General features: G+C 41.2%; 1 protein-coding gene across 1 annotated transcript; it reads left to right on the top strand.

Moving 5' to 3' along the window:
* The first annotated feature begins 1,677 nt into the window (after nucleotides 1-1,677).
* Nucleotides 1,678-8,927, top strand: LOC132829963 (endothelin-2-like). Its single transcript, XM_060847394.1, has 5 exons — nucleotides 1,678-1,831; nucleotides 2,588-2,729; nucleotides 4,465-4,584; nucleotides 6,628-6,762; nucleotides 7,052-8,927. Exons 1-5 carry the CDS (start codon nucleotides 1,771-1,773, stop codon nucleotides 7,137-7,139), a joined length of 546 nt encoding a protein of 181 aa, XP_060703377.1. The 5' UTR covers nucleotides 1,678-1,770; the 3' UTR covers nucleotides 7,140-8,927.
* The last annotated feature ends 4,859 nt before the right edge of the window (nucleotides 8,928-13,786 follow it).

The raw sequence follows: 13,786 nt of genomic DNA on the forward strand, positions 1-13,786 counted from the left end.
ACCTTTGTAAACTGCTGCAGTCCATGTTAGGAAGAGAATTCCTTGGTTTTGACTCATAACAGTGAAAGAATGGTGACATAATTCTGAGTCAGAATGGTGTGTGGCTTGGAGAGAAACTTACAGAGGATGATGTTCCCAGGTATCTGTTGCCCTTGTCCTTCTAAGCCATAAGTCTAGACGTGGCTGCCAAAGGAACCTTGGTGAGATGTGGCAGTGTATCCTCTAGATGGTACACTCTGCTGCCATTGTGTGTCGGTGTCATCCATTTTTACAGTCAGTTGAAATAAGCAACTTTACGCATAGCTGCCGTCTTATGATCCCATGACAGTCCCTGCTCATTAACTCCTGATCTCTCACTGAAAAGAGCTAGCTCTTCATTCTGGCCCATCCTTTCACAATTCAAAACTCTTCCATTACATCTTCCTTTATACTGGTCTGTTCCAATGAAAAGGTCCTAATTATTCAAAACTCAAATACAGCAGATGCTGGAAGACTAAAACAAAAACAGAAAATGCTGAAACTACTCAGCAGGTCTGGCGACATTGAGGAGAGAACAACAGTGTTAACATTTCAGGTCAAGGATTTTCAGAACTGAAGGTGCTACCAAACTGAACCAAAAGGTTGGCAGTCAGCATTAGTGTTGCAATGAATAAAACAAAGAGCTACAGATGCTGAAAGTTTGGGACAAAAAAATATAAATTACTGGAAGGGTTCAGCAATTGGAATAAACTGCCAGGGGAAGTGGTGGATGCAGGTAATTCCAACATTTAAGAGACATTTGGACAGGTACGTGAATAATTTGGAGGGTTATGGGCCAAATCAGGCAAGTGAGAAACTTGGTCAGCATGGACTAGTTTGAGCTGAGACTTCGTTTCCATACTGTTATGACTCTAAGTCTGGCAGCATCTGTGAAAAGAAGGCCGAGTTCATGGTTCCGTCCAGTGACCCTTCTTCAGCATTTCTATCATTGCTGTTAGCTGCTCGTCACTTTAATTTCGGTTGTTTTCTCCTCTGACATTGGAAAGGTGGGGTAAACATGAGTCAGCGACTCTCTCAAAAACCGCCTAGAGCCTCACTGAGAAGCTAATTTTGAAGAATGAAGGAAAAGGTTGGTTTGGAGAGGGAGATGGCGGTGGGGGGTGGTCTAAAGAAACACTTCTTTATTTTTATGAGGCTACACGTTTAGTCCCTTAATGTCACAAATAAAGTGGTCCATGTTTTCTCTTGTAATCGGCTTTTTTTAAAAAAGAAAAAAAACTCGTGTGACTGGAGACGATGGCATGTTATGACTTTATTTGAGTGAATGAGTGACTTCAAAAGTTAAACTTCAAACCGCCAGATGAAGTGTATCAAAGGAACGTGGGTTTCAGCTGGGGGTAAATTTCTAGAATGCAGGGTGTGGGCCAATGCAACTTCCTCTTTCTCTCCCTTTTAACCAAAAATGGCATTTCTTTAAGCGGGGATTAACTCACCCGCGTAAATCGAAAAAAAAACATAAGTCTGGTTTCGTGCATGATCGCCATGCTGTGGTATGTGGTTGGTGCGAGGGTGAATTTGAATGCTGTGTGACTGCCTCTGACCACCCTGGATCCTCAAGCGCTGAGATGCGGCTGTAGGTGTTGTCTTGACTCTGCGTCAGCTGTATAAATAAGGTAAGACGCCAGGCGCTCAGACACACAGCGCGGTGTCTGCAGAGCGCTTCGCTTGTTAATGCAAACGACACAGCAACGCAGGACTTAGTCTCTAAACCAGACCCTGCGCGACAAAAAGATGGGCTGCAGTTTGAAAGGATTATTTACCCTGGCCACCGCTCTTATTTTGTTGGAAAATGGTACGTGTTTGTAAATAAAACGTTTCAATATAAAGTTTGGATCTGTCGCGTGTACCGTGTGGTTGTTGCGCTGTAACCTATAAGACTTGTCGGTATGTTTGCAGATTTGTGCATGATTCTGTGGTCACCCCGGGACGGGTTTTAATTGCACAGTGTTGCCAGGGTTTGCACTGATAAGTGCCAGCACTGGGCACACGATTTTGAATGGAGGCAGGCACTAGCTGTTATCATTGACACAGTCAGTATCATGGTCCCTGCTTCTGGATTCTCACTACCCAACCTGGAACCGCAGTGCTGCAAATGGGAGATGGTAGACATTTCGGTAAATTGCTCTCTGATCAGTATCGTTTTGTGCATTTATCAGAAATCGGGCGCTGGAGTGGTCTACCCGAGTTTATTTTTAAGCAACCATTTCCTTAACAGAATAACGCTTTTGCAAAATAAAAATCCATCCAATGAATGCAACGGTGAATCTTTGTCCTCCGTCGCGGTTGCCTGGGTTTCCAGCTTTTTTTCCGAATCTGCTCAATCGAAAGATCAGAGCAGCAGGGCGCGACGATACAAAATAAATTGAAAAAAAACAGGCAGAGAGACAATCGATTGTTTGAATTTAATTGTAATTTATGTAACAATTGCAACGCGCGTAGTGCAAAGGCACGGGCAGATTTTCCAGGGGGGAGAGAGAGAGAGTCCACCACCCCGTTTGAATTCTGTAGATGTTTCTGTTGGTTAACATGTCAACTTTTGGTGCTCTAGGTTGTGGTTTCCGCTTGCCATGGTCCAGCGAGGCCAGCAGTCAGTATCTGAGGAGAGAGAAGCGCTGCTCATGTAATAATCTGAGAGACAAAGAGTGCATCTACTTCTGCCACAAGGACATTATCTGGGTGAATACACCAGGGTGAGTACAGCAGAAATCAGGAATCCCAAATAGAAAGCCAGAAAACGCTGGACAACTGTGAAGGGGGTTGGAGGGTAGCGTTAATGTTTCAAGTTCATGACCCTTCATCAGGACTGGAACAAAGTTAGAGATGACAGATAAACAGAAATCCCAACTGAAAAGAGGGCAGCCCTGGTTAAAGAAGAGGTGAGAGTGATCAAACATCAAAACTAAAGGAAATTCACTGTTTCACTGCCAGTTCTAGGAGGGTCAGCTTGAAGTCTGCATTTCTTTCTGCAAGTGATTTTTGATATACGCTGACCATCCATCCAATGCTTTTTGGCAGCATTTACAGTTGCCATGGCTGCTTCAGAGATGGGGCAGTTTGTGGCCTCAAATATGACCTCAGTGACCTCATTGCAACACCCATTTTGGAAGCATCTTGCTTGAATACCTTGCCAGATATGGCCAGATCATTAATTTTCAGTTCTGATGAGAAGTCACCAACTTGAAATATTCATTAGTGTTCTCACTCTGCTCTCTCTGCCTGACCTGCAGAGTACTTCCAGCATTTTGAGTGAGCTTCCGCACCAGTCTTCAATAACTAGAATTACCTCCTGCATTTCAATTTCACCTCCAGAATTAAATCAAAAACTAATCCATTGTGGGTGCTTTAAGATGAGATAAGGTGCTATCTTGAGGTGCCAGTTAATCTTCATACTTTGTCATGCCTTACTTATGCATTTGGGTGTGCAATAACTTTAAACCAGATCCACCCAACATTGAATTAGGGCTTATTGAAAACGCATGACAAGTGCTGTGGTTGGGTGCATTTAAACTGCACTTGAAATTCAAGTCAGTTAATGTATAAACTGGATTTTAATGTATTACCAAAAATTGGACAATGTCATATTCTTGCACCTTACAATTTCTGTAACCATCTCCAACCTTCCAGGATCTCTGTGACTCTGCAATTTCAGATTCTTCATCACATTGACATTTGTGCTGTTTGATTCCCTTCCTAAATCTCCTTCCTCATTACCGTCTCTGCTCCTTTATATTCCTATTTAAACTTAGCTCTTTCACCAAGCTTTTGGTCATCTATCCTAATATTAATGTCATTACATCAGTGGCAGTTGTCTGATTAAGTGCCTTGGCATATCTCAATATGCTAAGGATGTTTAACACCTTGAAAGTGCTTTATAGAGAGCTTGTTATAACACTAACATTGCCCAGTTAATGATGGACTCAGCTCTATTTTTCTATGATCTCCAGTGTTTTGAATTTTGAATATTTGCATATTTCTTTATCTCTTTAAGTATGCAGCTAAATTGGTGCCAGTAAGTCATTATATTCTATTTTTAAAAACCCAGTTAAACATAATTAGGGCAGACAGCCCATAAGGGGCACTGTAATCAAAATCAGATCACGAAAGAAAGTTATGAATTTAAATTTTTTTTTAGGGTGATAACGCATACCTGCCCTAGCAATTATATTCCACAATCACTAATCAGCCATCATTAATTTGAAGGGGACAGTATGCTGACTGTAGCACGTTAGTTATTATACATAAAGATGGCATGTGTTTTCAAATGTTGTTGAGCGCTGCCACCCTTCAAACCAGTTATCACAAAATCAATAAGGACCAATAAACTAGCCTAAAGATTTTGAATTTCCTTTGATGATAGGTCTTTGTGTGTGTTATGATGTCGTAAAGAGTTTCTTTGGTAATAACAGCTATCTGTTTTCTTAACAGGAGAACCACACCTTACGGTTTAGGAAGTCCAGCAACACGCCGCAAAAGATCAACTCCAAGGTGCGAATGTGCAAATTCCAAGGACGGAACGTGTTCTAAGTTTTGCCACTTGGACAGCTCGTAAGTTATCAAGATTAATTAGCACACTGCAGGGGATTTTGTGTACAGTTTCAAACCTGTAACCGAATAGTTAGCCAGCTCAGTGCAGTAACAGTATATTACAAAGTGGCCCAAGGGAGACTTGCCTTCCCGTTATGACAGTCTACACTAGACACTAGAAGCTTCACCCAGGGGACCATGCTGGCAAGGGAAATTGGAAAGCAAGCCCAATCTCATTGAAAAGGCCATTTGTACTCACTGTTTCTCAGTTTTAAAAGATTGCAAACAGAACACTTACCCAAGCTGTAGCCTTCGATCAATGACTTCAGCTCCGTTATGTGCCTATTGTGTCAAGAGAGGGACAAGACACAGAAATGACAGCCATACCTTAGTGGGTAGGCCTCTTGCCTCTGAATCATGTACGTCTCACTCCAGTCATCGTAGGTCATAGAATCCCTACAGTATGGAAACAGGCCCTTCGACCCAACAAGTCCACACTGACCCTCCGAAGAGTAACCTACCCAGAACCATTCTTCTACCCTATTGTCCTATATTTACCCTGATCAATGGGCAATTTAGGATGGCCAGTTCCCCTAACCTGCATATATTTGGATTGTGGGAAGAAACCGGAACACCCAGAGGAAACCTACACAGACGTGGAGAGAATGAGCAAACTCCACACAGTCACTTGAGGTTGGAATCAAACCCGGGTCCCTGGCACTGTGAGGTAGCAGTGCTAACCACTGAGCTACCATGCCTCAACCTGAGCCACTGAGCCGCACCCTGAGTCACACTGAGCCACCATGCCACACCCTGAGCCACTGCCGCAAGTGATGTGATGCCAAAGTCCAAGTTGACCCTCCAATGCAGTTCTGGGTGGCAGTGTGTGTGTGCAGCACTATCAGTGGTGTCATCTTTTGGAATGGAAATTTGAAAGAAGATCTCTTTGCTGCTCCAGCCGGATGTCCTATAGCTTTATTTTAGAAAGGAGATAGGTTGTTTTCCCTAGTGTTCTGGCTAATATTTATCCCTCGACCAATATCAGTAAAACAGTTTATCTAGTCATTTATCTTTACTGTTGTCTGCAAATTGACAGCTACCTTTCCTACATTACACCAGTTACCTTGCTTCAGGAACTCTCAAAGGCACTTTGATGGGCAGTACTATGAGGTCATGGAAGGCTTGTATGCAAATACAAGTTCTTTGAAAATATCTTTAAAAATATTCAAAATAATTAAGATGTTGAGGAAGCTGGAAGTTAGAAGTACAAAAACAGAATAGTGGCCATGCAAGGCAGTTTGATCAGTATCTGAGAAAGGAAATGGGTTAATCTTTCAGATCTAAACTGTAAAAGTTGTTGACACAGGGATCATACCTGAAATGATCAGGTTCCAGAACAACATCTTTTGTTTTATTTCAAATGTTTGTGGTAATGTGTTTGTTACATGGTAAACCTGTTACACAGGTATGCACTTTTTGAGATGGACGTGAAGACAAAGGAAGAATTATTTTCAAAACTGTAGAGAAATGCAGAGTTTAGTGGTAATTGAAGAGCAGGGCACAGGGCAATGTGTAATTCAATAGTGATGTTGAAAATTGTAAAGGATTTTGAAAGAGATGCTTTGGAGAATCAGCTTCTAAAGGCAGGGAAGTTGGCAACCAGAGAACATAGATATAAAATCATTTGCAAAAGGCCAGGGAGGGGTGGTGGGGAAAATTCTATTTTATATAGCAAGTCGTTGTGACCTGAAATGCACTTCTCAAAGCTGGTAGTAGCAGTAAGTTTCAAAAGGCAATTGGATCTTTAGTTAAAATGGGGGAAAGATTGCCAGAGATGGGGAAAGAGCATGGTAGTGAAATAATTGCCCGTTTTTCAGGAAGTTACACAATTCTATGCCAAAAGCCTTAAAAACCTGGCAGAGTTAGTCTGCAGCCCATTGTTGCTAATATTTAAAAGAAGTGTGAAATAACCTATTTCGTATTAGGAACTGGCTTGTCAGTTAATACATTATACTACAATTTTATATTAGAAAATGAAATATGTTTTGTTTTCATTTTTTTTAGAAGAGACAGCAGTGTTCAACAGCAAACTGGAAATACAGGTAGACAATACCAAAACCCACCCCAACACCAAACCATAAGCTCCAGTACAACGCAACACCAGAGAACTGTCCATTCTCATCTGTTACAGATTTTAAGGTAAATTTTATTCACAAAAAGAGAAGTTCAATTCCTTCATGTTAATCGACCTTCAAATGGGGATGGTGCTAGCAATTATTTCACATCCCTGATTCCCTTAGATAAGATACTAGATGGCCTCATTAATTTTGAATTCTTCGTAATGCGTTAAATTAATGCAATGCTTGGCTACTTCAGAGGACAGTCAAGTGTCCGCCACATTTGTGTAGGGTGAGGAGCAGAAATGAAGAATATCAAGAACATGCTTATAGATTAGAATAAAATTAATTTTATGAAAAATCTTTTACAGAAAAATTGCATCATCAAACATCCAGACTGTTCAACGAAAGCACTTTTTAAAGACTCGGAATGAACTATATCGAGAGAGAAGGAGATGAGCTGTCCAAAACGAGTTCACTCTTTTCCTGAGAGAAGGTGCCATCTTTAGCTTCTGTTTCTTCTTCCATTGATGGCACATGAGATGCCAGGAGAGAACAAGAAGATGGCAGGAGGGATCAGATGCCAGCTGCTGTCAAACAATGATGGCTCTGTTGTTGGACTGTAAGAGAAGCAGGAATGGGGAAAGAGATATGGAGATCAAGGATGGAAGATGAGCCTGAACGCTCTGAAGGATTTTGTCAGAAGCCTTGTATTTTTTTTACATGTTTTTAATTGAATAGAGCAGACATAACAGTCTGTATATTTACAAGGCAGCAAGGGGGTGGAGAAAAAAATGGTTGTATAATACATCTACCTCCACAATGTGACAATTGGTCATCTTTGGATAACTTCAGTGAACTGGACACAAAATGATAGCTGTCACTAGGACATAGGATCCCCAACAATTACAACAGAACTGAAAACATACAAGTGTTGAAGCTGAAGGTGTGATATAAAACAGCTTTGCAATTACCTCAACTCCTGTTGTAAAGGACGTCTATGCAGATTCATAACCAGTGAATGAATCACTAGGTTCTTTCTTAATGTTGCTTACTATGAAGCAGAAGAAGTACTTTTTGTCTGTTGTTTTTCAGTTTGTATTTTCATAAGTAAATAGGTTCGGTAGATGATTTTATGTCTGTTGACCAAGTAGGTGATCGTGCATCATGCAGAGACAGACGCATGGATGTGTGAGAGCATTGGGTACAGTGATAATGTTAAAAATGACTGTGATGCCCGTTACAGACAACCTGCCAGTGCTCACCATTAATTTGCTTAGAATCATTAATCAATAATGATCATTGGCGATAACAAACAAATGCTTCATTTGTTAATCTAACATTCCTCTATCCATTATTTTAACACCCATTAACCCTCCACTAAAGTAACAGAAATGAAGTGATGTTTGAAAGCAGTGTATTTGTTTGCTGTTGTCACAACTGGCCACTATCCTATTACATCTCATGAAAAATCCCCTCAACTTTAACCTTTTTACTGTCAGCATTCTTGTTTTCAGGTATTTGATGAGGTTAGAAATAAATCTATCACATCCCTGTCTATGCATAGCTTTTCATTCTATAAACGAGGAACAAGAATAGGCCACTGCATCTGCCATTCAATAAGATCACAGCTGATCTGATTTTAACCTGAACTCTACATTCCTGCATATCCTTGATAATTTTAATCAATAATTCATCTACTTCTGCTTTAAATATTTTAAACCACACCCTTTTGAGGAAGGGAATTCCAATGCCAAACAACTGTCTAAGAGAAAAGACTATCAACACATTTTAATATTCAACCATTTACAGTCTGTTTCTGCATAGCCAATTTCAATGTTAAATATAGGAGAAGGCAGTATAGGCAACATTGAATACTACAGTCTAACTATTTCATTAGGATTGCACCTGCTTGCTGTGTTTAATTATTAGATTTATGACACAAAGAGTTCTTCTTTCAAAGCTTACTGAGGTAGCAAGGCCTGAGGGACTTAACAGGAACCATATTACATTTAGGGTCTTGTGTTATTTTACATTATGCACACCATGCTGAATGGGTAATTGGCCTCTATATCCATGTGAGTGGTCATTTAAAACATCATTGTACTATACTGGTTTAAGACAACTGTTAATTTATTATTAACGATCTGTTATATACAGTGATAAGCTGACCCACATTTCAGTGATTAAATAACTCTAATCAATATTTAATTAATTTATGATTAACTGTAAATTATTGTAATTCAGTGTACTTTGGTGTTATTGTGATTATTTTATGATATAAACCATCAAATGGAAAAAATATATATTTACTATCATTAAGTATTTATGGATGTAATTCATTTTCAAAAATGGTACTTCCTGTAGTATGCTGTGGGAACTGCAGAAAATTAGTACTGGATCTCAGTCCACTTTCAGTGCAGTGGTTCTTGCTGGCAGATGAGAATAGGAGCTGGTTCAATCTGGTGCCTTTCATTCCTGAATAGTCAGTTGTCCCTCAGAAGGGTAAAGAAATCACAAAGAAAGGTGTTGCATTTATAGAGCACCGTTCAGGAGCTCAGAGGTAGCAGGGTAGTTCTGGTTAGTGCTGTCATTTAATAATGTCAGGAACTGGGGTTTGATTCCAACTTCGGGTAACTGTCTATGTGGAGTTTGCACATTCTCCTGATGACTGTGTGGATTTCCTGAGTGTTGTGGCTCCCTCCCACAGTCCAATTATTTTTCAGGTTTGGTGGATTTTGCCATTGTTAATTGCCCCATTATGTTTAGGGATGTGCAAGCTAGATCAGCCATGGGAAATGCAGAGTTAGGGGAGTGAAGTGGGTCTGGGTGGAATGCTCTTTGGAGGGTCAGTATGGAATTCTAAGATACTACGAAATCCCAAAACACATAACAATCAATGGCCTGCTGTTTTATAGTCTAGGGAATCACAGCAGACCACTTGTGCACCGTAAGCTTGCACAAGTAATAATAATTACAACAGGATCTGGACCAATGGGCTGAGAAGTGGCAGATGGAGTTTCATTCAGATAAATGCAAGGCATTGCATTTTGGAAAAGCAAATCTTAGCAGGATTTATACACTTAATGCTAAGCTCCTAGGGAGTGTTGCTGAACAGAGACCTTGGAGTGCAGGTTCATAGCTCCTTGAAAGTGGAGTCGCGGGTACATAGGATAGTGAAGAAGGCGTTTGGTATGCTTTCCTTTATTGGTCAGAGTATTGAGTACAGGAGTTGGGAGGTCATGTTGCGGTTGTACAGGACATTGGTTAGGTCACTGTTGGAATATTGCATGCGATTCTGGTCTCCTTCCTATCGGAAAGATATTGTGAAACTTGAAAGGGTTCAGAAAAGATTTACAAGAATGTTGCCAGGGTTAGAGGATTTGAGTTATAGGGAGAGGCTGAACAGGCTGGAGCTGTTTTCCCTGGAGCGTCAGAGGCTGAGGGGTGACCTTATAGAGGTTTACAAGATTGAGGTGCATGGATAGGATAAATAGACAAAGTCTTTTCCCTGGGGTCGGAGTCCAGAACTTGAGGGCATAGGTTTAGGGTGAGAAGGGAAAGATATAAAAGAGACCTCAGGGGCAACATTTTTACGCAGAGGGTGGTACGTGTATGGAATGAGCTGTTAGAGGATGTGGTGGAGGCTGGTACAATTGCAACATTTAAGAGGCATTTGGATGGGTATATGAATAGGAGGGGTTTGGTGGGATATGGGCCGGGTGCTGGCAAGTGGGACTAGATTGTGTTGGGATATCTGGTTGGCATAAACGGGTTGGACCGAAGGATCTGTTTCCATGCTGTACATCTCTATGACTCTAAGCAGACTGTCTTTTCAATGATAGGAGTGAGGGATTATTACTGACCAGAATAGCCAAAACTTTTCTGTTCCCTCTTAAAATGATAAGTTGTATGGCCATTAGTCAGGTAAGGACAAGGTCTCAGTTCAACGTCTCACCCCTAATAATGTCACAGTGCAGCTGTTTTTAGTATTACATTGGAATGTAAAGTCAGCCTATTCAGGCATGTTCTAACACTCCTCAAGAGCAGGTGAGACTTTTACCTTGGCTGTCTGGATCAGATGTAGACACAGATTCAAACTGACACTTGGCAATATTAATGTATCAAGAAGAAATGGATTTGATTTATATAAGAGCCATCACAATTATCTGACACCCAAAAGTGTTTTACAGCCAATGAATTACTTTGAAATTGTATTCACCACTAACACAATTGCCAATTTACAAACATTAAGATCTCACAATCACAGTAATAATAACCAGATGATCAGCTCTTAGGATGTTGATTGCGAGATCAGTAATGGCCAGGACACTGGCTCATTTCCCTGCTTTTCTATGAAATACTACCTTGGGATCTCTTTAAATTGCATTGCTATCCAAAGAGTTTTTTATTGGGCCTTCTCAAAATGTTCTGTCACACAATCTGCAACAGACTTGAATCTGAACCTTCTGGCACAAAGGTGGGGATACCACCATTGCCCCTTTTTAGAGAGCCATAGAGATGTACAGCATGGAAACAGACCCTTCAGTTCAACCTTACATGCTGACCAGATATTCCAGCTAAACGGAGTCCCATTTCCAGCATTTGGCCCATATCCCTCTAAACCCATCCAGATGCCTTTTAAATGCTATAATTGTACGAGGCTCCATCACTTCCTCTGGCAGCTTATTCCATATAAGCATCTCCCTCTGCATGAAAAAGTTGCCCCTTAGATCCCGTTTAAATATTTTCCCTCTCATCTTAAGCCAATGCCTTCTCGTTCTGGAGTCCCCCACTCCAAGGAAAACACTTTGTTTACCCTATCCATATCTCTCATGATTTTATAAACCTCTATAAGGTCACCTCTCACCCTCCAACACTCAAGTGAAAATAGCTTCAGTCTATTCAACCTCTCCTGATAGCTCAAACCCTCCAACACTGACAAGATCTTTGTAAATCTTTTCTGAACCCTTTCAAGTCTCTACAGCAGGAAGACCAGAACTGCATGCAGTATTCCAATGGTGGCCTAACCAATGTCCTGTACAGCCTTAACATGACCTCTCAACTCCTATACTTAATGCACTGACCAATAAAGGTAAGCAAACCAAAACGTTCTTCACTATCCTATCCACCAGAGTTCACTAATGAGTGCATTACAGTGATGAGTGCAAACAACGTTGTAATATGTATATTTTTGTAGCAAACTGCTCAGACAGATGACAAACCACTGGAGTAGGCGAGGCTTGAACCTGGGTCTACTGATCTTTCAGGGACACAGCACCTCAAAAGTGCATCCTGCAACCTCTAATTATTTCAATGCAGACCATAACCTGCTTAAACTGACTATAAGCTCTTTAGAACATAATGGATAATAATGTCTTAAGCACAGTATGTGGATGTACCTACTACAGACAGTACAAAACTTGACCTTGGGAAATAAGGCTGGACAGGTGACTGAGGTGTCAGTGTGGATGTACTTTGGGGCCAGCGATCATAATTCTGTTAGTTATAAAATAGTGATGGAAAAGGATAGACCGGATCCAAAAGTTGAAGTTCTAAATTGGAGGAGGGCTAATTTTGACAGTATTAGGCAAGAACTTTTAAAAGCTGATTGGGGGCAGATGTTTAGAGGTAAAGGGATGGCTGGAAATTGGGAAGCCTTCAGAAATGAGTTAATGAGAGTCCAGAGACAGTATTTTCCTGTTAGGGTGAAAGGAAAGGCTGGTAGTTGTAGGGAATGCTGGATGACTAAAGAAATTGAGGGGTTGGTTAAGAAAAAAAAAGGAAGCATATGTCAGGTACAGGCAGGAGAGACTGATTGAATCCTGAGAAGAGTACTGAAGAGGGAAATCATGAGGGCAAAAAGATGACATGAGATAGCTTTCGCAAGTAGGTTCAAGGAGAATCCAAAGGGTTTTATAAATATATTAAGGACAAAAGGGTAACTAGGGAGAGAATAGAACCCCTCGAAGATCAGCAAGGCAGCCAATGTGTGGAGCCGCAGAAGATGGGGGAGATATTAAATGAGTATTTTGCATCTGTTTACCATGGACAAGGATGTGAAAGATATAGAATGTTGGGAAATAGATGGTGACATCTTCAAAAATTTCCAAGTCATAGAGGAGGAGTAGATGTATGTATTAAAATGCATAAAAGTGGATAAATTAGATTAGATTCCCTACAGTGTGGAAACAGGCCCTTCAGCCCAACAAGTCCACACCGAACCCCTGAAGAGCAACTGACCCAGACCCAATCCCCTACATTTACCCTTGACTAATACACCTCACATTACAGGCAATTTAGCATGGCCAATCCACCCGACCTGCACATCTTTGGACTGTGGGAGGAAACCCACACAGACACGGGGAGAATGTGCAAACTCCACACAGACAGGCAGGAATTGAACCTAGGACCCTGGTGCTGCGAAGCACCGTGCTAACCACTGAGCCACCGTGCCGTCCACAGGACTGATCGGGTGTACCCTAGAACTTTGTGGGAAGCTGGGGAAGTGATTGCTGGGTCCCTTGCTGAGATATTTGTATCATCGACAGTCACAGGTGAGGTGCTGGAAGACTGGAGGTTGGCTAACGTGGTACCACTATTAATGAACGGTGTTAAGGTAAAGCCAAAGAAGTATAGACCTGTGAGCCGCACATCGGTGATAGGCAAGTTGTTGGAGGCAATGCTGAGAGACAGGATTTATGTGCATTTGGAAAGGCAAGGATTGATTAGGGACAGTCAACATAGCTTTGTGCGTGGGAAATCATGTCTCACAGACTAGTTTGAGGTTTTTGAAGAAATAACAAAGAGGATTGATGAGAGAAGAAGGGTGGACATGATCTGTATGGATTTCAGTAAGGCGTTCAACGAGGTTCTCCATGGGAGACTGGTTATCAAGATTTGATCTCATGGAATATAGGGAGAACTAGCTATTTCGATACAGAAATATCGAAGGCAGAAGACAGAGGGTGGTAGTGGAGGGTTGTGTTTCAGATTGGAGGCCTGTGACCAGTGGAGCACCACAAGAATCGGTGCTGGGTGCACTACTTATCGTCATTTATATAAATGATGTGGATGTGACATAGGAGGGAGAGTTAGTACGTTTG

This window comes from Hemiscyllium ocellatum, chromosome 30 (genome assembly GCF_020745735.1).
Source record: "Hemiscyllium ocellatum isolate sHemOce1 chromosome 30, sHemOce1.pat.X.cur, whole genome shotgun sequence".
NCBI lineage: Eukaryota > Metazoa > Chordata > Chondrichthyes > Orectolobiformes > Hemiscylliidae > Hemiscyllium > Hemiscyllium ocellatum.

Bases quoted from the DNA above. Each gene is read 5' to 3' on its own strand.
- LOC132829963 (XM_060847394.1), top strand. From the start codon at position 1,771: ATGGGCTGCAGTTTGAAAGGATTATTTACCCTGGCCACCGCTCTTATT. The intron at 2,730-4,464 runs GTGAGTACAGCA...TTTTCTTAACAG, and splicing joins ATCTGGGTGAATACACCAGG to GAGAACCACACCTTACGGTT. The intron at 4,585-6,627 runs GTAAGTTATCAA...CATTTTTTTTAG, and splicing joins TTTTGCCACTTGGACAGCTC to AAGAGACAGCAGTGTTCAAC.